Raw genomic sequence first — 25,837 nt, 5'->3', positions numbered from 1 at the left:
TTAGCTCCTCCTTTATGGAGACTCAACTAGCACTTCCTTTGTGTCAGGGTGGACACTGAGTCCATAGAATCCCAGAGTAGTTCTGATTCGGAGGAAGAGCAGTCGCTCCTGGGAGAGGAGCGCGCCCCTTTTTCCCAGGGCCCGCAGCTGACAGAGTTTCCTCCCACCCACATTCCTAGATTAGAAAGCAGTCCAGGGAGTGACCCAGCACCGATAGCAGACTGGTTGGATGCACGGCGCAGACGCAGAGAGCGGCGCCAAATGGAGAGCGTGGAAAGGAGGCGTAGCGCCCGGTTGGCGCTCAAAGAACGGTTGCGCCCAGAGGTTCCAAGGGAAAAGGGGAGGGATTCTCCCTAGTCCTTATATTCAGGGGTCTGCCAGTAACTGCTTTTCAAATGGGGACCAACAAGGGCATAGGGATGCTACTGCTCAGATCTAGTTGCTACCTGTAGAGCTGTTAAGTTGTAAAAGAAGAATAAAGCTTTGAAAAGAATCCCTTTGTCTGTGTCTGGACTTGGCTACTGGATTAGACTGAGAGCCCTCCAAGGAGCCCTTGACACTTTGGGTTCATAGCCCGTAGTTGCTGAGGCAGATAAAAAGATGAGTGTTGGCTGCTGTCAGGGTGGACACTGAGCCGATAGAATCCCAGAGTAGTTCTGATTCTGAGGAAGAGCAGCCGCTCCTGGGAGAGGAGCGCGCTCATCCTTCCCAGGGCCAACAGCTGGCAGAGATTCCTCCCACCGGCATTCCTGGCATAGATAGCAATCCCGGGGGTGAGAGAGCACGGGAAGAAGACTTGCTGGACGCACGACGCCGACGCAGGGAGCGGTGCCAAATGGAGGGCGCGGAAAGGAGGCATAGTGCCCGGTTGGCGCGCAAACAGTGGTTGCGCTAAGAGGATCCAAGGGAAAAGGGGAGGGACACTCCCTAGCCCATAAGTTCAGGGTCTGCCAGTGATTCTCCTTCAAACGGGGACCAACTGTTCCAACTTAGGGCATAGGTACTCTGCTGCTCATATCTAGTTGCTAACAGTAGAGTTGTTAAGTTGTAAAAGAGGAATAAAGCTTTGAAAAGAATCCCATTGTCTGTGTCTGGACTTGGCTACTGGATTAGACTGAAAGAGGCCTCCAAGGAGCCCTTGACAGCTGCCAGAAGCCTCAGATTGGATGTGTAGTCTCCCCACAACCACCTGCTTATCTAGCTAAGCGGTGTGCACCTATTATCACTGCTCCATCGTGCCAATGTCCTAATCTGGCATCAGTAGGGGAAGAGAGCAGTTGTAGTTAGAGAGAAACCTAGACCTTTTGGCTGCCATTTTCTTAAGTCTTCTGGTCAGGTTTCCAAATAGGGAAGAGCAGGAAACGGAGTGGAGAGAAAGAACACTCTGCATCCCAGCTGGCTATATAGTCGTGAATATATTTACCTCCTCATTGAACCTTTTTCTTGCATGAGTGCCTAGGAAACTGGGGGTGGGTGGGGGGGAACTATCTAAGTAGTTCTTCATCTCTACCCCCCCCCCCCAAATATGGCTGGAGACAAAGTTTGGAATCTCTTTTTAGACATGTTACATCAGCTTAAGATTCAAATGTGTTTTGCAACTTCACATACTGGTCAAGGGTCACTCTCTGGGTGTCACCACCTATTCCTTGTACGCAGGGGAAAGCAAAGTTCCATTCTTCTTGGATTGTTGGTATAACTGCACATGCACACACACATCTTCATGCCCTGGGAATTACATGGGGATATTTCTTGTGATAGTAATTCAGGAATGAAGGCTGAGTCAGATGATCGGTGAGATGATTTTCACCCCTCTTGGCCTAGAAAAAGCAGGCAGGGTGCAATCTCCCTCTTCAGTCTCTCATGCTGCCCCCTTCAGAGATACTCAAAAGGATAAAACTCCACTTAAAAAGTCAAAGTCAGCGCACCCAGCTGATCAAGTGTCCTGCTCTAGATACATGCTTGGCTGTTTGCAAGCAAGTACAGTGAAGTTGGCAAGCAAATGGTCAAACACACAGGTTTCAGTCCAAGGAGGTTTACGCTAAGGCAGGAGTGGTCAAAATACAGGCAGAGGTCAGAACACAGGCAGGCAGGCAGGCAGGCAACAAGGATCAGGCAGCAGCAGGAGTAGTCAAGATCACAAGCAAAAGGTCAAACACAGTAAAACAGTCAGGTACGTTACGCAGTCCAGAAGCAGGGTCAATGAGCAGACCAAAAGGTCAGGAAACAGAGCATCAGACACAGGGCAGAATTCAGGTGGCAAGGCACACAGCAGAGGCTGAGGACCAAATTGTTCCAACACTGGCTGGGTTTCCAGTGAATGTTTTTAAGCCCAAAGCCAGCCAGACCCCCACCCAGAGCTCAGCTTCAGCAATCAGATCTCCCTTTTGAGAGCCTACTCCTGAGCAGTCCCTTTCTCCTGAGGAGACCTTTTCTGGAGGCATGCACTCCTTCTCACAGGAGCCCTGCTAGCCTGTTGCTTGAGGCGACGATGCTCCCAGGGATCAGGGGGTGGCTCACCCTCTGCCTCAGAGGCAGAGTCCCTTTCTCCAGACAAGGATAGCCCTGCAGCCACTTCCCCTGAGCTTTCAGGCTGTTGTGGGTCTGATGGCAGCCCCTGGTCTCAGGGGCCTTGGGTTTCTGGGGCATCTAGCTCCTCCTCTGAGGAGGACTCCTCCAGTTGGGGCATGATTCTGATTCTGTCATGCAAGAAGGTAAACTCTATGTAAACATCTACCACCAGTAGCCACGTGGGAAGGATCCCAGAGGGAAGCAGCTGCTCCGGCTGGATTCTCTCCTCCCCCCATAGGGCCCCCTACAGCAACATTCCTGTGGGAAGGGTCCTGATAACTTGTTACATGTTGACACTGCTGTGTTTTATTTAAATATATGTTTATGTTACTTGTAAGCTGCCTTGGAAGGATTTGTATCCTAAGAGCAAAATATAAATAAGTATAACAAATAAATAATATGGACAGAATTATGATTAAGGTTGCCCAGACTCTGGGCATGTTTCCCTCTACCTCATACCAACCTCTCTGCTTTTCCAATCCTAAAGCAAAAATACAACTAAGGCTGCAATCCTATGCACACTTACATGGGAGTAAGTCCCATTGGTGTAGCAGTTTCGTAGACCCTAATTTATAGAATCCTGGGAGGAGGTTTATAGGGCAACTTCTTGGCCTTTAAACCTTCCTTTTTTGAGACACTCCATAATTTGTATATTTCCATCTGCAAAAGCTGCATTTTGGGCTCAGGGTGCTTTGGACTTGCTCTCTTATTTCTGGGATTATGCTGTTTTTCCTTTTGGGAAAGGGAAGAATCTAATTCTTCTGTGCTTGTTCCATTTATTGCTCCCTAAAAGGTTTTCACTGCTTTGATAAATCCTACACATTCTGGAGTGGCACATAAGATACCTTGAAAAACAGCCAGTTGAATCCTTACCTGTGAGTTTCTATTTTAGAGTTATCTCTTGTGCCATTCAAAGATGCATGAGCAAATAATAATCTCTGTATACACTGTGGCAAAGGAAATGACTCAACTGGCAAAGGAAATGACTCAGCTGAGATAACTCACAGGTAATGACCTAGTTGGCCATTCTGAACTTCGCTTTGACTCAACAATACTATTTAGCTTCTATAAGGTATATCAGTATTATTATACCCCTATTGCAGAAGGGAGTGGCAAACTTTTTTAAGTTTACGGCCAAGGTAAAATTTTAACCAGTGACTTTCTGTCTTGCAGTTCAAACACTTAGCCACTACACTGCACTGTCTTTCAAAAAAAGGGACTGTTCTTTTTGCTGTTAACTGTCCCATGTATGATAAATTATGTGTACAAGCAGCAAGTGAAAATGTACCATACAGAGTACTTGGTTGTGGAATCTTTAGGCTGGCTCCTGAGTCCTGATTATGTCTTGCAACCTGGGAACAGGAGAACCCGAGGGAAGAAAAACTGCGAAAGGCATCAGATACTGTTGCTGTTCTTTTTATCATCATCCTTTGCCTTTGCTATGAAATTTGTCTCATTGTTTTCAATTTCACGCTGACAAATGTGCGTGTTATCTTCCAACCAGAAAAGCCACTTCCTTTTATTTCAGATAAATGGAACTGGAATTGTGCATTGTGATCAACCTATGGGATTTCTGTTGAAAAGCAGCCATTGCAAAGCTGTTGTCATGCTTGAGTGTCCTATCCTTGTGTACATCTTTGAGAAATAGCCTTTTTGTCACAGGAGTTGGGACATATTGTATTTTTCTTTGATTGACAGTGGGTAATGTGTTTTATCATTAAAATTGGTTCTGAGGTGATGCATGCTGCTTTCCTTGTTTCTTTTTTAGCTGTAGAGGCCTTTTGTTTTGAAAACAGTCTCTGAATAAATGGAGATAATCTCTACAAAGAGGCACTGATATTGACCTGTCATATCATGTGTTTCTTATCAAGTGCTAAAGAAATTGAATTTCATTTTAGCCATTATCTCGAGCTGTTTATTAAATTATTCCGCTGTTAAAAGGTGGCTTGTGGGTCAACAGGTTCTGTGTCTTTTTTCTATCTCCCCATCTATTATTAACCTTTGGAGAATTACTAAAGCCATTATTCATTATATCATATAAAGTTGTGTTCAATCTTCCTGATCCATACAGTTCTGTATGCAAGCATACATATAATGTATGTAATCCTATATGCGCGCGCATACACTTGACAACTGGGAGAATGTGGAATTTTAGTCTGATATGAGGATTAGCATTTGATCTTAAATAAATTATCCATTGACAGTTCTTAAAAAAATGTGTATCATTTTAGGTAGGCTGACCACCTTAAAAATGAAAGTTAAACTACCCTGTTTGCAAATTTAAGGGTGATATCCAAAATTATGTGAGTAGACTTCTGCTCACACAGTGGAACTTTCCCTTCTCCCCCACCCCACTACTTCCCCCATGCAACAAAGACAATACTTGGATATCAACCAGTGGGGCTGTCCACATGACACGACAGCCCAGTGTGGATTGTTTAAACTTTGCATAACCCATGCTCACTGGGTTCATACAACAGAACCCCGAGTAGGGGTTGGATATTCAACATGGTGCCCATGGGCTAAATAACCTACGATGAACCGTAGTATGTTGTCAAAACCCAGTCAATGTTCCAGAGGGTTAGCCATGTTAGCAAAAACAACAGAGTCTTGTGGCACCTTAAAGACTAACAAATTGATTATGTCATAGCTCTTGTGGACTGCAGCATACTTCATTAGGATAACACTTCTTCATCTGGATAATACTTCATGCATTTGATGAAGTAGACTCTAGTTCACGAAAGGTTATGACATAAGTTTGTTAGCTTTTAAGGTGCCACATGACTCTTAGTTGTTTGATTTAGTGGTTGGTTATTTATCTCTAGTGTGTGTGTTTAAGCTCCTCCTAGGTGTGTGTGTGTGTGTGTGTGTGTGTTGGAGGATGGGAGTTCCTGGTATCATAAACCTCAGTCAGTCAGGGGCCTGCCCAGCTAAGCTTCTGTGGGTGCAATCCTAACGGGATAGTCAGCCACCTCCGAACTTGGAGACGGACGACTATCCAATGCAGGGTGGGAGGAGCATGGAGGGGATCCTCTCCTCCACGCTCTGGCCACCCCGCATTTCTGGCTAGACAGCCTATTTTGGCCGTCTAGCTGGGGACCTCAGAGTGGGAGGGGGGGAGGCAGAATGGCACATAGAAAGTGTCATAACGATGCTTCTGTAGTTTCCTCCTCTCCCCAGGACTGCCCCCCTTTTACCCGCTCTGCGCTGTGGTTATGAGCATGGAGATGGGGAAGAACTGTGCTGCCTACGAGGCAGCAGGGGAGGGGGTGGGGAGCATGGTTTCTGGGAAATGAGCTCAGAACCCTGGCTGCAAGCTGGGTTCCCAGAAACCAAAAAATCCTGTGGCCATCTAGACACTGTCTAGCAGCCACAGGATTGCTCTCCCCATCAAATATCCAGCTTTCCTCAAACTGTATCTTGGGAAGGAGATCGTACATAAGAACAAAATGCAGTGAGTGTGCACTTCTAATAGCTCAAAGTGTGTACATTTGGTTGTACTGTAGATTGACAGCATGCCCCACCCCACCAAGCTGAGTAGAAGCAAGCTTAGATTTCCTTACTCCTAAGCTTGGTTTCTTAGCAGTTGGACCTGAAATTAATGGGATTCCTCCCAACCCCTAGTAATAGACTAAGGATCAGGATGTGTCCTTGAATGGTAAACATATTTGTAAACAGGAACAAAACTGACATGCAAAAGAGATGTAGAAGACTACTGAATAATTATGGACTGCCCCTGGCTTATAAACTAGGATACCCTGATGTATAGGTACTTTTGGAAAGTTAATAATGAGTTAGGGCTTCTTTTCAGTTCCTAACATGCAGATGATAATTTGTTAGCAGAACAGGCATACCATGAATTTAATTAGAAATTTTGATTGGGGTGTGTGTGAAAGAGTTCTCTGTGAAGAAGGGAATAATAAAAAGAATACCTTGATGCCCTTTGGAAGTATAGCCTGCATCTAGGAAAACCCCTTAACAAAAATTAAGTTGCAAGAGGCCTCAGCCAATATTCTATAGGGCAGAGAAGCCCTGAAGAGTAATAACTGGGGCATGTTAGTTCTCTTCCTGTTTTGAATGAAATTATTCTTAATGAGATGCAATTGACTTTTTGGAATTTACTAAACAATCTAGCAATGTCTTATCGGGAAACATAATTATTAGGAGATTACTTTCTACTGAAGCTCTACAGATGGAGGTTTTGTGGTGCCCCAGTTTAAAACAATTGAACCTGATCTCTGGAGACCCTGTTATGAATATTGTTCCAAGAGGACAACAAAATTGCATTTTAAAGCATCATTTTCAGTAGCAGCAGGACAGTTGGCAGAGTTTACTAAGGCTGTTGAGAGACATTGCAGATTTTAATTACCATCTCAGCCTTAACAGAAAATGGTTGGTCTCTGCCAATGGTGAGTATGGTGGTGAGAAATCTTGACTGGTCTTTCTCTTTTCCCATTTTCTGGCTTTAAAAATAAAGGATGCCTTTAGAGTGCCTTCCGATACTGCTTGTTACATTTCAAGGAATGTTTTTTTTTGCTCCAAGATTAGCTAGCAGTAGTTTAATTTCTTTAATGTGTGATGTGATGTAGCTAAAATGCTTATTAGCATTCTGGCTTGGAGGGAACTCAATCAAAACACTTTGAAATTCAGTGTAACAAACTGAAACCTTGCATCCAGTTCTTATTCTTTGCTATTAAAGGGGTTTGAGCAACAGCTTTGATTCCACATAGAGTTGCAGTAAGCTGGGGAGTGGGATTTCTAGCCTCTCCACCAAATGCAGCAGGGAATTAAAATGTCAGGGTAAAACTAGACAAAAGGTTAAATATGTGTATGCATTTAAGATACCGGTGTCTTTACTTTTAAAATGACAACTATGGGAAAGTGGGGAGGTTGGGAGAACAGGGTTAACTCTTTCCCCCTGTGCTGGGGCCCTGGTGAAAATCCTCCCTTCCACCCTCACCCCTCAACTTGCTGTTCGCCCTGGTAATGGCTGATTCCATCCTGTTGGAAATAGCAGGTTGCAGGGGGAAGAGGGAGGATTCTCACCAGGGCCCCAGTGTAGGGGGAAAGGGTTAAAAAAACTAACGCATCATGGTCCCAGTCCTGATGGTGCGCCCTGCGGCAATAGAAAGTAATCGAGATAAGAGATTTATTTTTAAAGAAAGAACAAGACATGTTAAATGTAGTTTATGTATCATTCAGGGCTAGGGAGCCTGGTGCCCTCCAGATGTTTTGGACTACAACTCCATCAGCCCCAGCCAACATGGACAGTGGTCAGGGAAATTGGGATTTGTAGTCCAGAATTTCTAGAGAGCACCAGGTTGCCTACTGCCATATCTAGTTTGACCCTTGAACACAGTGTGAGGAGGAAGGTGCATTTTCCCCCATCTTCTGCTGACTACAACAATCGTGGGTTGTGCAGTTCGCATGTAATGACAACCCATCAGTTTACAAACCAGTGGGTTGTTGTGCATGAGTGGTCCCCTGCCTGCAATGCGCCCACTTCTTCCACTTTACCACCAAGCCTGCGAATTGGCTCTTCCAATTTACCACACAACCCACGATTGGCCCCTTCGTAGTTTGAACAGCATGACATATGAACCTGGACCGCTGGGTTGTTTAGGGGCTAAACAACCAGGTGCTTAACCCATGGTTTGTTGTTGGGTTAACTCTGGGTTGTTTAACCCATAAACAACCCAGAGTGTCCAGGTTCAGTTATCACACTAACAACATACAAATGGGGTATTCATAGGTTGTTTATTGAAACTGGAAGCGGCTCATGCACTCCTCCATGATGTGCAAACAGGCCCGGTGTGTACATGTGCACATACCTTCCACATATCCATGTGAGGTTTCTAGCTTCATGAAATAGGCTCCTAGAATAGGCCCTTCTTGACTTACATCTCATGGAATACTACATAGGTTCCCTGATCTTTAAGGTTGCCTTTCAGGGAGCTAAAATAGGGTTTGTAAAAAGTCCCAGTGAGTTCATGGCCCTCTGAATTCCAGCCAAAGTCTACCAGATGTTCCCATGCTGCACCATTCTGAAGGCATTCTTTTGCAGAGGTTCTTGATTTCATGAAAATAAGCTTATTGCTGAGATACAATGTGCGTGTGAATATATACTTTAACTGTAATTGGTAATGCACAAGAGAAGAGATCCAAGTGGGAAGCTGGTTATTGTGAACAGGAAGAACATTAATCCATAAATGGCATTTTAATTCAGAAAAGCACATGTATTTGACAATATGTATAAATGTATTGCAAGGATTAAGGAAGGGAGGGGGATGGTTAGATATTTGCATTATTATTATTATTATTAATTCATTTTATAATCCACCTATATGTGAATACTCTAGGTGGTGTAAAAAGTTAAAAACAATTTAACAAAAAAAATTAAAAACAACTGCTTAAAAACAGTATACAAGAGTGAGCAAAAAGGAACAAGAGTTCTAAAAGGGGAAGGCGTGCAGGAATAATAGAGTCTTTAATGCCTGCTTAAAAACCTTCAAAGAGGTCCGCAGGCACTTTTCAAATGGCAGGTCATTGCACAACTGAGGGGCCGCAAAGGAAAAGGTCCTCTTGGGTGTGGCTGCTAATCTCACATTAGGCAACTGCAGCACAAAGCCTTCAGAGGACGTTAGGTGGGGGACTGGGACATAGGGGAGAAGGCGCTCCCTAAAGTACCTTGGACCTAGACCATGTAAGGCCTTAAAGGTAAGAACCAGCACTTTATATTTTGCTCATAAACAAATTGGCAGCCAGTCTTGCAAACTATATGCTTGAACACATTTAATAGAGCCCCTGTTTGCCTGTGCCATCTGTGCCTCGTGCTGTTTGCTTAGTTAAGAATTTTAGTTTGGTAAATGAGAGTTCTTAAAGACAATGAAGGCTTATGAATGAAAATAAGCACATTTAACTCATTTGAGTCATATGTGACTGTCTTCACCCTGAATCTCAGAGATGATTAATGTATACAAACTATAACTTGCTGAAGTAAATAAATATACTGAAAGTGTAGAAAGATTTCTTTGTGTGTTTTCAGTGAATCTTTAGTATATGTACTCATGGTCATGACTTTCATTGTACAATCATTTTAATTAAGTCAGACTATAAAGTTAGTCTTCCATGAGGCGGTGCTGGGGAGGCGGTGATAGATTGATGGCTGCTCAGGGACTAAAATGAGTTATGCCAGTGTTTTCCAGCCGAATGGAGATCTGTGTACATGTTAACGGTTTAGCTTGGGTGATAATGCATACCTTTATCAGCTAAGATATCTGAGGATTTATTGCGGAGGATCAAGGAAAGAACCGGATGTTAGATTTTTCAGACTGATTTTCTAGTTTGTTTTTTGGCTTTCTGTTGTGGATGAATAACAACATTACCCAAGTAATAAATTTTAATTAATATCTGTATCATTTTGGTTACTGCTAGTTTAGTAGAGCAATTAGTGTAATTAGTAAACAGCATTGCTCAGTGGCATGATAAATCACAGTGCAGAGCATGTTGACTCTTCACTAGGATGATATATTATCCAATTTACTCAAATTTAATGCATGCTCAAGGAAACTATGAAACACAAAGAAGCCTAGCAACAGCTGTGGTGGTTTGGTGACTCTTGGCGAGTTTGCTGTCTGTCTTCTCCAGTATTTTGAATTAGTTAAAACTGTCTGCTAATATTTTATTTTTTACATTTGTAAATGTTCATTTTTAGATTTATGCAGAAGGGATAGCAGGAAGTGATGAAATTCTTAGGGCAGGCCAAGGCCAATTTACTTTGCGCAGCAAGCATCTTAAGGATCCAGTCCACCAATGAGGGTTCTGCATTTCATTCGTTCTTCTTCACATGTGCATTTTATGTTATCTGTTTTCTATACAATACATATACAGACTCCTTTATAGAATTTATTTATTACTTATTAGAATACAGGAATTCATGAGGCAACACAAGCTTACATATTATGTGGTATATTATAAGGAAGAAAATGCTGTTCCATCCAAATGTAACTTTAGATTATTTATTTTCTCTTTTCTTAAGTGTGCTGAGGTTTTTGTTCAAGAGTATTTATTTATTACATTTGTATATTGCCCAATAGCCAGAGGTCTCTGTGCGGTTCACAAAAATTAAAACCACAAGTACAGCATAAAAATAATATAAAATATAAAAACTTAAAACTATAGTATAAAGTACAGTCAGAATAAAACCTAGCAGCAATGAAGAGATTTAAAATATAGTAACAAATTTAAAACAACAGAGCTAAAAGACTAGAATGATAAATTGCAAACATTCCTGGGAAAATAAAAAGGTTTTCACTGGGTGCCAGAGAGAGTACAATATAGGTGCCAGGCAAACCTCCTTAGGGAGTTCATTCCACAACCAGGATGCCACACCAGAAAAGGCCCTCTTCCTAGTAGCCACCCACCTCACTTCGTTTGGCAGGGGCTCCTGGAGAAGGAGCGCTGAAAGCCATCTTAGGGTCTGGGCAGGTACATATGGGAGGAGACGATCCTTCAGATAACCTGGCCTCAAGCTGTTTAGGGCTTTGAATGTTAACACCAGCACTTTGAATCGGGCCCGGAAATGGACTGGCAGCCAGTGCAGCTGAAAAAGTACTGGCATAATATGAGCTCGCAGGCCAGTCCCTGTTAACAATCTTGCTGCCCTATTTTGGACCAGCTGAAGTTTCCGGACTGTTTTCAAAGGCAGCCCCATGTATAACACATTGCAGTAATCCAGACGAGAGGTTATCAGAGCATGGATAACTGTAGCTGGGCTATCTCTGTCCAGATAAGGGTGTAGTTGGTATACCAGCCTAAGCTCATAAAAGGTGCTCTGTGCTACCGAGTCTACCTGTGCCTCAAGTGACAGTTCTGGGTCCAGGAGCACTCCCAAATGGCAAACCTGATCCTTTAGGGGCTTGTGCAGCCTTCGCCAGAACAGGTTGAACATCACCTAGCTGGGCAGACAGGCCACCCACTAACAGTACCTCCATCTTGTCTGGACTGAGTCTCAGTTTATTGGCTCTCATCCAATCCATTACCATGCCCAAGCACTGATTCAGAACAGCCACTGCCTCACCTAGATCTGATGAAAAAGGGAGGTGGGTGTCATCCACATATTGATGACACCACAGCCCACACCTCCAGATAACCTCCCCCAGCAGTTTCATGTAGATGTTGAACAGCACCTTCTGGAATCAGCTATCCAAGTAGGAGAGGAACCACAGCAGTGCAGTGCTTCCAACTTCCAGCCCAGACAACGTATCCAGAAGGATACCATGGTCGATGGTATCGAAAACTGCTGAGAGGTTCAACAGAATCAACAGGGTCACACTCCCCATGTCCCTCTCCCAGCAAAGCTCATCCCACAGGGCAACCAAAGCAGTTCCATTCAAAAACCTGATTGAAATGGATCTAGATAATCCGTTTCTTTCAAGAGTGCCTGGAGTTGTGCTCAGACACCTTGCCCATATTTCTTATGGAAGTTTTCATGGTAGGACATTTTTGAAAGTTGCTGATGTTGTAGTCTTATATTTTGTATTTTTAGAGCCAATGAGAACACCAAAAACTCTGAAGATTGCTGAGATCCAGGCCCGACGTATTGCTGTGGATTGGGAGTCTCTAGGTTACAACATTACTCGCTGCCACACTTTTAATGTTACCATCTGCTACCATTACTTCCATGGTCATAATGAAAGCAAGGCGGACTGCTTGGATATGGACCCCAAAGCACCTCAGCATGTTGTGAATCACCTGCCTCCTTACACAAATGTGAGCCTCAAAATGATCTTGACTAATCCTGAAGGGAGGAAAGAGAGTGAGGAAACTATTATCCAAACAGATGAAGATGGTATGTTCAAACTCTTCTCAACTTTATTCCTTAGCTGGCAAAGCAGGTGTTGAAGGGAATTGTTCATATTGGAGTGTTTTGTGTTTTGCAGGTATTTATTTGTTGCATGTTCATACTAGCCTGTGAATAGCTGTACATTAAAACAAAAACATTCACCACCACCACCACCTCATGTGTCACTTCAGGTGCCCAACAGAAATGAGAGACATGTAAACACATGTCAGTGTAAATATCTTGAATATCTATGAAAACCTTTAATATTGGAGAAAGAGAATAAAGCCCAGTGTGGGTAGACAATGAGCAAGTTGAAAGGATACAGAATGATCTGCAGAATAGCCTGTGGTTCCCCGCCTCCTTCACTTGTATGCAAATTCCTGAGCCCCTATGCTTGGGTTGCGTCTCTGATGTTAATATTGTTGCTATCCATGTTAAAATGGAAGTTAGCTTCACTTTGGAATTCACTGTAATGATTCACAAAATATGTTAGTTATGGGCTGGGATAATACCAAAACTGGGTGGAGGAAGGTGGGAGGGGCACTTGTGCACAAGAAGACAGGGGCTGGGAAGCGTGCTAGTGTGATTCTGTGGGTTCATCCATTAATGCTAGTTCCAGAATTACATCTGAACCAGGCCTAAGAAAGTTCAAAGTTGTTGGCAAACATTACTGCATGAAAATATGTTAGTTTGTTACAAACAGCTCTGTGAAAGTCAGAGTAACTTCAACAAATTCTTGTTTATTGTGCTGTGTTCTTCCAGCTTCCTAAGTAATTACAACTGCATATATTGGGATGACTGCCTTAATATATACTTTATTTAATTCTGCTAACAAGATAGCTTTATTTACCTTATCTGAGGGAAAATAAAGGACACTTCACATGTTTACAGAGCTCTTTAGTGATTATCCTTTATGAATCTTAATTTTAAACAAATTAAAACAGCATTAAATGAAGTTCCTAATTAGAGGAAATTATAATATATGAACGTAGTGTAATGTTCATGTAGTTGAGTTTGTGACTATTCAAAATGCAAGGCAATTTGAAAATGTGCAAAGTTTATAACCTTTCACAATCTGATTTTCATATTGTACATCCTGTTCACTTCAATAGGGAGGGAAATGGAGATGACATATGAGGTACCTGATTGGAAAAAATAACTACAATAATCTGTTGAAGGGAGCGGGAGGGGGATAGGTTATTAATTCAGACATGACACCAAGGAATTCAACTAAGGCTTGGTACAATGTCCAAATTGACAAACCATGCTTTGACCATGAGTTAACCATGAGTTTAAATACATATCTGTGTTTGAAGCCTTTAGATGGTAGACTTCCCTAAATAGCACTTAGCTTTGCAGTTGATACAGTTTGAAGCCAGGTAGGAGTAGTCTGAGGGGCAGAGTTATACAGCTGCCCCTTTCCCTCTGCTGTGGGGCAGCCCCCTCCGGGGAATGGAGTCGACAGAGCCTTCCCTCAGGGAGCCATAGGAGTGCACCATGGAGGAGGCCATGCCTAGGGGTGTCAACAGGTGCAGCTTCACTTAGATGGGGCAGGCACAGTGTGTGCAACTATGACAGCAGTGTACGTTTTTTGAAGGTTTCACTGTATCAAACGAAAGGCTGTTCCAACCCATGTGAAGCCAGGTCTGTTCACTAGTTAGACATAAAGAAATTAGGAAAACTCTAGAAGGTGCAGCTCATAATACTACTTTTTTATGCTGAAGTGAGTGGCAGCCATTCACTCAACAAGGAGACAGTATTAATTTTTCTCTGGTAAATAATTGAAGTGGGGAGAAAATCTGCTCTCTTTCCTTGATGCAGTGCCAGTTTTATTTTTTATTATTTATTTAAAACATTTCTGTCCCGCCCTATATCATTAAGATCTCAGGGCGGCATACAGATAAAATCAATTTAAAAAGTATAAAACAATAAATGTAAACACCTATAAACATATTAAACTATTAAGCTAATACCAGTTAAAATCTAAAACAATAAAACAGTTAAAACAATGTGCTAGGGAATGCATTTAGCCTTCAAAGGTTTCAAATCTTCAAATCTAGCCCAATACAAATGGCACTTGCTGTCATGACTGGTTTCCCCAGAAAACCCTTTGCACCAGCAAGCGCTATTGGCATTGCACTAGAGCTCATTGATGCTAGCACACCATAATTTACATTAGTAATTTACCTTAGCAGTAGCGTTGCACGGGATACTGCCCTTTGTGTATATTGCAAAACAACACGGACAGTATCCACGTTGACACTAGCACTAACGTAAATTATGTTGTGCTAGCAAAAGCTACCTCTAGCGCAACACTAATAGGGTTAGCTGGTGCAACAGGCTTCCCTAGCAAACCTGTCACACCAGCTAACGCTAACCTAATTTGAATTTTTTGATAAATTGCAGCTTGAGGTCACTTTTTTCTCTTTAATACCTGGTGGCTGCTGGTAAACAAGAGATGAAAACTATACTATTGTGCTGTTTGCAACCAGTACTCTGTTTTCACCCACAAAAGGATTGAATGCAGGAGTGTAGAATATGATCTGGCTGCAGGTTTCTTCCCCTGGTGTCCTTAAAAAAGAAACATGGGAATATGAGGAAAGACATAAATCTCCTGCAGACCCTACATTGCCAACTCCAGATGTTTAAAAATCTATGATTTATATGCCTACAGAAATGTGTAATACAAATGTGAAGTTGTATATACTTGCATACTGGGGTTTCAAACGCTCTACTGACAACTCAGTACTTCCAGCTATCGTACTTCCATGAATCGTTTTCTATATCCAAGCCCCTATATATAAAATTTCAGTTCTCTAGCAGAGGAGGCAGAGAATTAAGACAATAAAAAGGTGATGATCAGGAAGGGCAAGGGGGCTCTGAAGAAAACCTCTCAGGTTAGGGAAGACTGTTGGAGGAGTAAGAGAGAGACTGGTCAAGAGACATGGTGGCTAGAGCAATGGGACAAAGTTGGCTTTGACCTGAAAAAATATGGACCTTGATAGAGAAAGGAGAGGCAGCTCCTCCTTTGTTCATTTCCATACTAAAGTAGGATAGGACGAATGTATCCCTAGGTACATAGGAGGGGCTGTGCACTATTGGCAGGCAAGAAGTCAATAGAGGCATAGGGTTGCTAGGTTCAGAGCAGGGCTGGGGAACTTTTTTCTGTTGCGGGTCACATTCCCTCGGTGGTGGTGGTCAGGGACACTCCTTTTTCTCTGTCTCTTTCTACTACCTTCTTTCCCCCCCTTATGCACTTTCTTCCACTCTGTTTCTCACTATTTTTGCCACCCCTTCTCTTCCTTTCCCTTCCCAGCAGGCTACTGGTGGAGGGGCAGGTTGCTTTTGAAATTAGGCTGATGGACATATGAAATTAGGCCAAGGGCCACAGATTGCCCACAGGATGCACTATACAGCCTAGGACTTAACAGGAATTTTGGAAGTTATTGTTTCATCTGTCACTGCAGTATTGTGATCAGGCCATGTCTAGAGGGCAGTGGAGGCAAATAAGTGATTGGTGGTGGGGCTGACTTTCAAACATTGATCTGAACTAACTAACCAACCAGTTCTTTAGCTGCTGGATTCTAGTCCTATTGTATTACGAGGATTTACAACCCTGTGGTCTTATATCCCACTGCAAAACACTTCTGTAAGCTATATGCTTGCAGTCTTAAATGATTGGTTTTATAATGAACACTCAAGCACTGTACATAATATGATCATGCTCATTTGGTAGACTTCTTTCAGTGCAGTCTGTCATGTGCACATTCAGCTGCCAAAGGAAGTCTATCACTTGGGCTAAGCCCTGTGCAATATATGCTTCACTTGGACTATAGACAAGCGAAATCCAGAGCATTCCCATAGAAAACAGAATGATGTCTGCAGCACATCAACAAGTGCCACGAAACAACACACAGGGACTGTCAAAGCACATCAGCTGTCATCTACTTTGGAATCTTTGTCAGTATTGTGTGATGCAAAGAACAGCAGTCTTCAACTGACTGATGGATAAATATTTCTCATGGAAGATGAGTGTTTGGATCTCATTGGTATACCTATGATCTTCTTACTCTATGAATTTATTTTTAAGTCATCAAATTAAATTGTATGCCCAAGGGGCAGCATATTATTTATATTTCATACATTCTGAAACATAATGGTCCTCTCACTATTTCCTAATGCTGCCAGCAGACTTGGGATATTTCCTTTGATCCAATTACTTTTTTACTTCTGTCTATTTCAAAATACAATATGTTTTGAAAATAAATCTTCAGGAAATGTCATATGTGAAATTCATGTGTGTTGGACTAAAGCATGGAGAAAACTAATTTGAAAGCCTAGGCAAATAATAGGTTTGGGTGTTTAAATAAAAGCAACTTGTTAGAGCTTTCTTAATTTTCCTTTCTCTTTTTAGTTGCCCACATACTTGTTTTTCAGGGCACACCTGCTCTCCTGATGATCAGCTGCTAGTTATAGAGATACACAGGTTGCTTCAGAAATACTTTGTAGAATTAGAATATAGGATAATCATGGTCTGGGTTGTTATTTAAACAGTGACAACCCCACACACTCAAACTGGCATTTAATGTGTAACTTGGTTCTAAGCCAAAGACTCATTTGCTTGATAGGATTGCCATTGTCTAACTTTGGGGAAAATACTTCTCTTATACCTTTAATCCTATTTTTACAGTACCTGGTTCTGTACCTGCAAAGTCACTAAAGGGAACCCCATTTGAAGACAAGATCTTCCTAAACTGGAAAGAACCTATGGATCCAAATGGCATCATCACACAGTATGAGGTATTAACAAAACCCAGCTTGGCAAAACCACTGGTGGCATCTTGATCTTCAGCACAGTGTATTTGTGGTATCCCATGTGTGGAGTATGCACTGAAACCCTGTGGATGGTCTATGGTTTGTGGGGTTCCCCAGCAACTTCCTCTTATGCCCAATCTACACTGGTCAGTGGAGCTACTTATTTGGAGTGCACCATTATAGTTCTCATTATGGCCTGGAAGATGCCCCAAATCACTCTGGTTCACACTCAAAATGGGTCCCAAGGAATCAGAAAAACTATTTTCACCATTTCACTGTAGAAATGAGATATGATCTAAATTTGCCAAACTTTGATAGTATCTCATTTCTTTTGAGTCTATTTTTGATGCCTGAACTTGATACCTGAGGATGTAATGATACTTAAATCTTTTTAAAATGTTGACTGTTTTCTTTATAGAACACACAGTAGATCACCACCTGAATAAAAGCACAATATATTCTCATCAAGAGATCTAGGAACATGTACCCCACCCAATTATGTACCTATGAGGCTGTAATACTTATATGCTGCTAATAATCTTTAGACTAAATTAGAGAGTAATAGAACTACTATAAAGATTTTTTTAAGAATTCTGATTAAAATTACATAATAATACAAGCTTGTTCTTGCCACGACACTGCTAGCAGGTTTATAATAAATGATGAAACCCAGGCCTTAAATGTACAACTTTGATTTAGGTCTGGTAGCATTAATATACAGCTTTTCAGAACCATGATTTAATGTAGCCCTGTCCAATGAAGGCTACAGGTAATGTATGTGAGAATTTATTAATAGAAATCAGACATTTCTAAGATTCAAGGTAACACATTTTAGCCCTTCAAGAAACTTTGAATGCAAATTCTGGGATTTAAACAAAAAATCAGTGGTTTGATGAATGAGCCCTTGGGGAATGAAGGAAAAACAATAATTTTGTACCCAATTTCCTGTGTATCTATCATTTTCAGAACTGGGCAGCCTTGACAATACTATTTTTCTGCTTAAAAAACAAATGAAATGACTACGGGACACACTTAAATGCCTCAGTCATATATTTACATGATTTAGCATACGCTAACTTTTGCTTATCCCATTAGTATTTTAAATGCTGAATTTCTCAGTTTATCAAGGTTAGGCTTAAGCATATATACATAATGTAGCTCCTTATGTATAGGTAGTACTTTTAACAAGACGAATTAAGGAAAGATGTAGTAATCTGCCATTTCCTGTAAAATAAGAAAATAAGATGCTTACGGCCTTCACATGCATGGCTAAACTTGGAGTAAATGTCTGACATTATAGAGAGATTAGAGCAGGCCTGTACAATTTATGATCAGACATGTTTGGTGGCCCAGGCACTCAATAACGCCTGGCACTGCAAAAACAGGGGATATCTAGCACCTGGCAAACTACCGTATATGTCTGGTGAGCTGAATCCAGCTTGGTTGGTCACATTTTGGGTAGGCTAAGATTAAGAGAAATGGGTATTGCAATAGTTAAGATGAATCTTTTTCATTTATCTCCTAACAACCTTACGAAGCAAGTCATTGTTTCTGGTTTTATAGAGAGCTATGGCAGAAAGATTGTGGTATGTCTGTTGCAACCCTGTGCTAAACTTGAATTTGTAAGCAAAGGTCCATCCAGATCATAGAATAGTAGGGTTGGAAGGGGCCTACAAGGCCATCGAGTCCCAACGCCCTGCTCAATGCAGGAATCCAAGTCAGAGCCTCCCTGACAGATGGCTGTCCAGCCTCGTCTTGAATGTCTCCAGTGTGGGAGAGCCCACTACCTCCCTAGGTAATTGGTTCCATTGTTGTATCACTCTAACAGTCAGGAAGTTTTTCCTGATGTTCAGCCGGAATCTGGCTTCCTGTTAACTTGAGCCCATTATTCTGTGTCCTGCACTCTGGGATGATCAAGAAGAGATCCTGGCCTTCCTCTCCATGACAACCTTTCAAGTACTTGAAGAGCGCTATCCTATCTCCCCTCGGTCTTCTCTTTGAAAGGCTAAACATACCCAGTTCTTTCAGTCTGACCTCTTAGGGCTTTGTTTCCAGTCCCCTGATCATCTTCATTGCCCTCCTCTGAACCCTCTCCAGCTAAAGAATTTAGATTAAGATCTAGAAACTTAATCTAGATGGTTCAGCTCACTGGTTCTCCAACATTATCTAAGCCTGCCAGAAACTCCAGTAAAACTGTGAAATCATTTCCACAGGTCAGTTACAGCAGCATAAGGTCATTTGATCCTGCAGTTCCAGTGGCTGGGCCGGCTCAAACAGTGTCAAAGCTATGGAACAGCACACACCACGTCTTTTCCCATCTACACCCTGGGACTACCTACCAGTTTTACATAAGAGCCAGCACTGTCAAAGGTTTTGGACCAGCTACGGCCATCAACGTAACCACCAATATTTCAGGTAATGGCAAATATAAAACAGATAGAAGATTAACCATATTAAACTTGTTTTTACATGTATAATTCCCCACCCCATTCACAGAATGCAACAAAACATACAGCTAGGGACAGGAGAATACAGTAAGTGTGTGGTTTGAATTACATGAAGAGAGAGCTATGCACAGTTTTGCACTCCTGAATACACACAATAGGAAACAATGTACATTGAACAGTCTGAAACCCACATTGAGTAATCTGGATCGTTTTGCAGCTTTGCAAAAGGTAACAAGTTCTGCTGTACAGTTAAATGCAGTCATATTTCTACAGCATATGCTGCGTTTTGGATTGCAGCCCAATGTTCATTCATTGTACTAAAGATATTGTGGGAATTGGATTTTGCTAAAATCCAAAGGTAAATGCATAAATTACAATGTTGCTTCTCTGATTTTAGAATGTTCATGTCTTTTATGTATCACACGTAATAAATAAGCTTGCCTTGCATATTAGAAAAATCACATAGAAGGCTGATGCATTCACTTTTCTGCAATAGCTTATTGGCAAGTTCTGGTCTTCCCCTTTGGAGCTTTCTAAAACTACCAGAAGTGATTGTTCAAGTAATGGAAAATGAATGCACTATGGTCATTCTACTGTGAAGTAGCAGTTGCTCTGACTGCATTTGTATATCACGTTAAACCTGGGGATTATGGTTTACACTAACTCTGTTTAGTTAAACAAGCCAGCTTCATAACCCATGGTTTGAAGCTGGCTTATTTTGAAACTGACCAGAGCTACTGTTAAACCACAGTCCCTGGTTCTGACACAATGACAAGCCATATTTAAGATGAAACGGAAAGTAAAAGCTTCTGAAGTCAACCTCCCATCCAGGAGGCATCTGCATCATCAGCAAATGATGATCTTTTAAATGACAAATACATTTTCTGTGTCTTTGAACATTTTCAGTTTCAGTCAGAATGCTATATAAGATTTATTTTTAAAATCCAGGGCATTTGCTACCTCCTGTTACATTTTTAATTTTTTTTTATATTTTGATCTTCATTTTTAATCTAAAGTATTTTGAAATTATGAAAGAACAGTATGGAAACTCTGTCCTTGCTGCTTGTTGCTAATCACAGAAAGAAGTGCGACAAGGGACCATGAAAATTTGTCTTAATTTTGTTAAGCGGGAACAAGGTGGAGTGAGAATACTATGTGCAACGCATCACTATGCCCCCATGCATACAGCAGCCACACACTAATAAAGCAGCATAATGACAAGCTTTCATCTTGTTTTTCTGAGAGACACATGCAGAGTTGGTTCATAACACCATTGCAGAGAGAAGATAAATTGTATACAAAGGTGTATGAGGGTAAGAATACAGCAACAGTTGCCTGCGGCTGAAATGTAGTGTATTCTTTCATTGGAATAGTGCTTCTTTATCATCCAGCAGCTTATATTTAAAAAAACTAGGATTAAAAATCAGGTTTTGAGAGATGAATAGTTTAGGAAAGCTACATCCAAAAGACTTGAAAAATGGTCAATATTGTACAATGCACAACTGTTAGTGCTAATGTCTTCCATTCTGAGCTGCCATCTCCCTGTCATTTCCCTGCAAAATTTCAATCAATTAAGTCGGGGGAAATTGAACATGGTACAACAGTTTATACATAATAGATACACAGTTGGACAATACACTCCTGCTACTTGAGTAGTATTTCTTATACAGCTGAATAAAAATGGTCAGGGATCATACAAGATTCTTATTGCAAGTTATTAACTCAGATTATTTCTTTAACACATTTCACACTCCACACTCTTGGCAATTGTGTGGCTAATTTAAATGAAGCGGGGGAGAGGCTGGTGTTTACGGAAGCAGTAGCAGCCATTGGTAGGGTCAGTCTTTTTGCCCTACTAAGGCCATCGTTTTCTAGCCCTGAAGATGGTTTGATCATTTCTGTCAAATATTTTTTGGGAAAGACGCCAGCCACGTTGGGAATCCTGGAGGCCTGATTAGCTCTACTATAGGGCCTGGCATGTACCAGTGATTTCAGTGGAAGGCTTGGGGTTACAGAGGCTTCTGGACAGGCTTACTGTATTCTGATGTCTAACCCAAATAATATTCAGATGTAATACACCACAGAATTAGATAATTCTGCCACAGCATCCAATTGGCCAGTCTCCAAAAGCCACCACATTACAAGATTTTTGCAGAATTCAACGGAAGCGCTACTAAACTCTACTGAAGAGAAGGTGGAAAACCAGAGAAAAAAATATTGTAGTACTCAAGATGGCCAGAGCTTTTTCTGTTCTGGTACCCTTCCTGTGCAACTTCCTGCTAAGGGATATTTGTTTGACCAGCCTGCTTCCCAGCATTAAGGAAAAGGGTCAAAGTGTTCCTTTTTTTAAAGATACGTTTCTGGTACTTTATTGGTAGTGCTCTAATCTACTGTTAGATGTTTTGACTGGAATCAGTTACATATGTGATCTTTTGCCCTGGTTGTTTAAAATGTTAGTTTTAAATTGTTGCTGCTGTAATTTTAATTAACGGCCAGTTCCGGTTGAAAAGTGAGATAGAGGGGGAGAAATCCTGCATCCAGTGATTGATCATAGCATATCCAGGTGGTCTGAAAGGTCATAAAATAACCTCTCTGTAGGGCCCTTTACAACTTTAGCAGAAACAGCCTGCAGACAAACCAAAGAAATTACAATTTGATTTACACATGAAGAGGTACATGCCATTCTTGAAATTCTCCTTCCCAACCACTTCCTGTTTCTATTCCACATATTTGCTTTTGCCATGATTTTTTAACCAAAAAATGCAAGTCACACACCAACGAGAGTTGGCAGTTCGCTGCAGTCATTTGCAAAAATAGTCATCCAGGCACCATTAAGAAATGTGACGTTATACAAATTGTATATTGCTGTGTAAAACTGGTGGAAAAACTGAATGTTCTAATCCAGTTTCAATTTTCTTTTGATCAGCTCCCACATTACCAGACTATGAAGGCATTGATGCATCTCTGAATGAAACTGCCACAACCATAACTGTACTCCTGAGACCAGCACAGGCCAAAGGTGCTCCAATCAGGTAAAAAGGAACCGGCAACAGCCTGCGGACCCTTGCATCATAACAGCGCATGGACAAATCTCTAGATAATCAAACCATCATGGAATATGGAAAAACAACAATGAAGACTCTTGTGGCACTTTAAAGACTAACAAATTAGACCACAAAAGCCTGTGCCATAATAAAACTGTTTATTTTTAAGATACCACAAGGTCTTAGTTTTTGCTGCAATAGACTAACTCAGCCAACGCTCTGGCATATGGGAGATGTTTATGGCTGCAATCCTATAACAGGAATGAGTAATGTGTGGCCCTCTAGTTGCTGCTGGACTGCAACTCCTATCATCCCTCAGCAACTCTGCTGGCTGGGGCTAATGGGAGTTGTAGTCCAACAACAACTGGAGGGCCATACATTCCCCACCCCTGTCCTATAGAGTGGGCCTTACTACTGAATAAACATATGCATAATATTGGGCTGCATTACCCCTTTTAGTCCAGGTCCGGTAGTAAAGATCTGGGACATGTGGGATCAAGCCCCACTTCTACCATGGGGCCATCCATGGGTGATGGGTCAGGTATTTCCATATTTACTTGTTTACTTACATCATTTATATCCCATCCTTTAGCCATAAAGGCTCCCAGTGTGGCTTTCAAAGATAAGTCACATGACAGTCCCTGTGCTCAGGCTTATGATCTAAATTTAAGACATGACACACAAGGAATAAGGGATAGGAATCATAGAATAGTAGGGTTGGAAGGGGCCTACAAGGCCATCGAGGGATGGGGAGGGAGGATTTATATAATTAAAAATTATTTTAAAGGCCTGTTTGAAGGGATGGTGATGGTGACAGTGTACTTCCTCTCCTGCTCACAGGGCCCTTGGTTGGAATGGCCTCTGTGAGGGGAGGGGAGCCCCAGTCCAGCTTGGTGAAGCAGAAGCCGCAGGTGGGGAAGACGATGGTGTCAGATCACATGGCTGGCATCTTCTTCCTCACCTGATACTATTTATCAGCCGCCATCATTAAAAACTGTAAGAGTGACCTACTTACAATGGGGAGTGGTATGCACAGGGAACAATACCTTGCAAAGAGCCCCACCGGAAGAATTCAGAAAATCTGGACAGAGCCATTATTCATGTGACTGCTATGTTTGCATATAAAGCAAGGAGGCATGTCTTCCTTTAATAGTGAAAGGAGTGTGTGGAAGAAGGGTGCTAGGGCCTCTTCCCCATGTACCTTACCTGTCTGCATTCAGTTGGTCCAGCCAATTTTCTTCATTCCCAGTCCTGATACTGGAAGTGAGCTGGAAACAGAACTATACACTTTTGAATGTTTTATATTTTATCATGTTAAAATTAAGGATTTTAATTCTTCTGAACCATCCAGAGAGCTTTGGCTAGTGGGCAGTATAGAAATATAATAAACAAAGAGATAGACAGAAAAAAGTGATAGGAGCAACAGACTGAGGGGTGGTAAGATATGGCAGGGGGGAAGGTTGATAGCTGCTTTCCTGTGCACTGCATTTATCAAACGTTATATGGGAAAATGTGAGAATTTATTTATTTCTAAGATTTATTAGTCACCCTCTAGCTAATAGCTCTTAGGGCGATGTACAATAAAAAGACAAATAAAATCTAAAATTCACATAATAGCCAGAAACAGCATAATGAAACAATAAATTATAAGCGGCAATCATTTCAAAGCAGCAGAGGATAAAACAGACATCAAAATGTCAAAGATAAAACTACTTAAAAACACAGCATAGAAGCAGAAACGGTGCACTAAACAATCAATTAAAAACAGCAGAGCCAAGAAACAGGCAGGAGAGGCTAGAAGCAGGGAGCAGAATAAAAGTATGAAGACAAAATTACTCAAATACAGCATAACAGCAGAGATTCAGAGGATTAAAAGGCCTGACAGAATAAACAGCTCTTTGGCACTGAAAGGATAAAAAGTAGGCACCAGTAGACCTCTTTGTGCAGGGTGTCCCACACCTGGGGGGGGGCAACTACTGAAAAGGCCCCCTCCCGAGTAATCACCTGTCGTACCTCAGCATGTGAGGTCACTCAGAGCAGGGCCTCCAATGATCATCTTAGAGTTCAGGTAGGGATGTTGTTGTTCGGTTGTTAAGTCGTGTCCGACTCTTAGTGACCCCATGGACCATAGCACGCCAGGCCTTCCTGTCCTCCGCTCTCTCCCGGAGTGTGCTCAGGTTCATATTCATTGCATCGGTGATGCTATCTAGCCATCTCATCCTCTGCCGTCCACTTCTCCTTTTGCCTTCAATCTTTCCCAGCATCAGGGTCTTTTCCAGGGAGTTTTCTCTTCACATTAGGTGGCCAAAATATTTGAGCTTCAGCTTCAGTATCTGTCCTTCCAGTGAGCAGTCAGGGTTGATTTCCTTTAGGATTGACTGATTTGACCTCCTTGCAGTCCAGGGGACTCGTAAGAGTCTTCTCCAGCACCACAGTTCGAAAGCATCAATTCTTCGGCGCTCAGCCTTCCTTATAGTCCAGCTCTCACAGCCATACGTTACTACTGGGAAAACCATAGCTTGGATTATATGGACCTTTGTCGGCAAGGTGATGTCTCTGCTTCTTACTATGCTGTCTAGGTTTGCCATAGCTTTCCTCCCAAGGAGCAAGCGTCTTTCAATTTCATGGCTGCAGTCACCATCTGCAGTGATCTTGGAGCCCAAGAAAATAAAATCTGTCCCTGCTTCCATTTCTTCCCCTTCTATATGCCAGGAAGTGATGGGGCCAGATGCCATGGTCTTCGTTTTTTTAATGTTGAGTTTCAAACCAGCTTTTGCACTCTCCACTTTCACCCTCAACAAGAGGCTCTTTAGATCTTCTTCGCTTTCTGCCATTAGGGTGGTATCGTCTGCGTATCTGAGGCTGTTGATAATTCTCCCAGCAATCTTAATTCCGACCTGTGATTCATCCAACGCGGTGTTTCTCCTGTTGTACTCTGCATATAAGTTAAATAAGCAGGGTGACAATATGCAGCCTTGTCGTACTCCTTTCCCAATTTTGAACCACTCGGTTGTTCCATGTCTGGTTCTCACTGTTGCTTCTTGGCCCTCGTACAGGTTTCTCAGGAGACAGGTAAGGTGGTCTGGTACTTCCATCTCTTTCAGAATTTGCCACAGTTT

General features: G+C 42.0%; 1 protein-coding gene across 2 annotated transcripts in view; it reads left to right on the top strand.

Annotated features, from left to right (window-relative positions):
- The window catches only part of PTPRK (protein tyrosine phosphatase receptor type K), a 516,066-nt gene that overhangs the window by 376,441 nt on the left and 113,788 nt on the right, over positions 1 to 25,837 (top strand). For both annotated transcript variants that reach the window (XM_084827484.1, XM_084827485.1), the window contains exons 8-11: positions 12,116 to 12,418; positions 17,103 to 17,212; positions 19,441 to 19,642; positions 22,601 to 22,706. In XM_084827484.1, the coding sequence (XP_084683610.1) occupies positions 12,116 to 12,418; positions 17,103 to 17,212; positions 19,441 to 19,642; positions 22,601 to 22,706 (721 nt within the window). The remainder of the gene's footprint in view (positions 1 to 12,115; positions 12,419 to 17,102; positions 17,213 to 19,440; positions 19,643 to 22,600; positions 22,707 to 25,837) is intronic.

Source organism: Heloderma suspectum, chromosome 1, assembly GCF_057233095.1.
Source record: "Heloderma suspectum isolate Gila_16-S chromosome 1, 16-S_ref, whole genome shotgun sequence".
Lineage (NCBI taxonomy): Eukaryota > Metazoa > Chordata > Lepidosauria > Squamata > Helodermatidae > Heloderma > Heloderma suspectum.
Note: the sequence above shows the minus strand (reverse complement) of the source record. Positions and strands in the feature narration are given on the sequence as shown.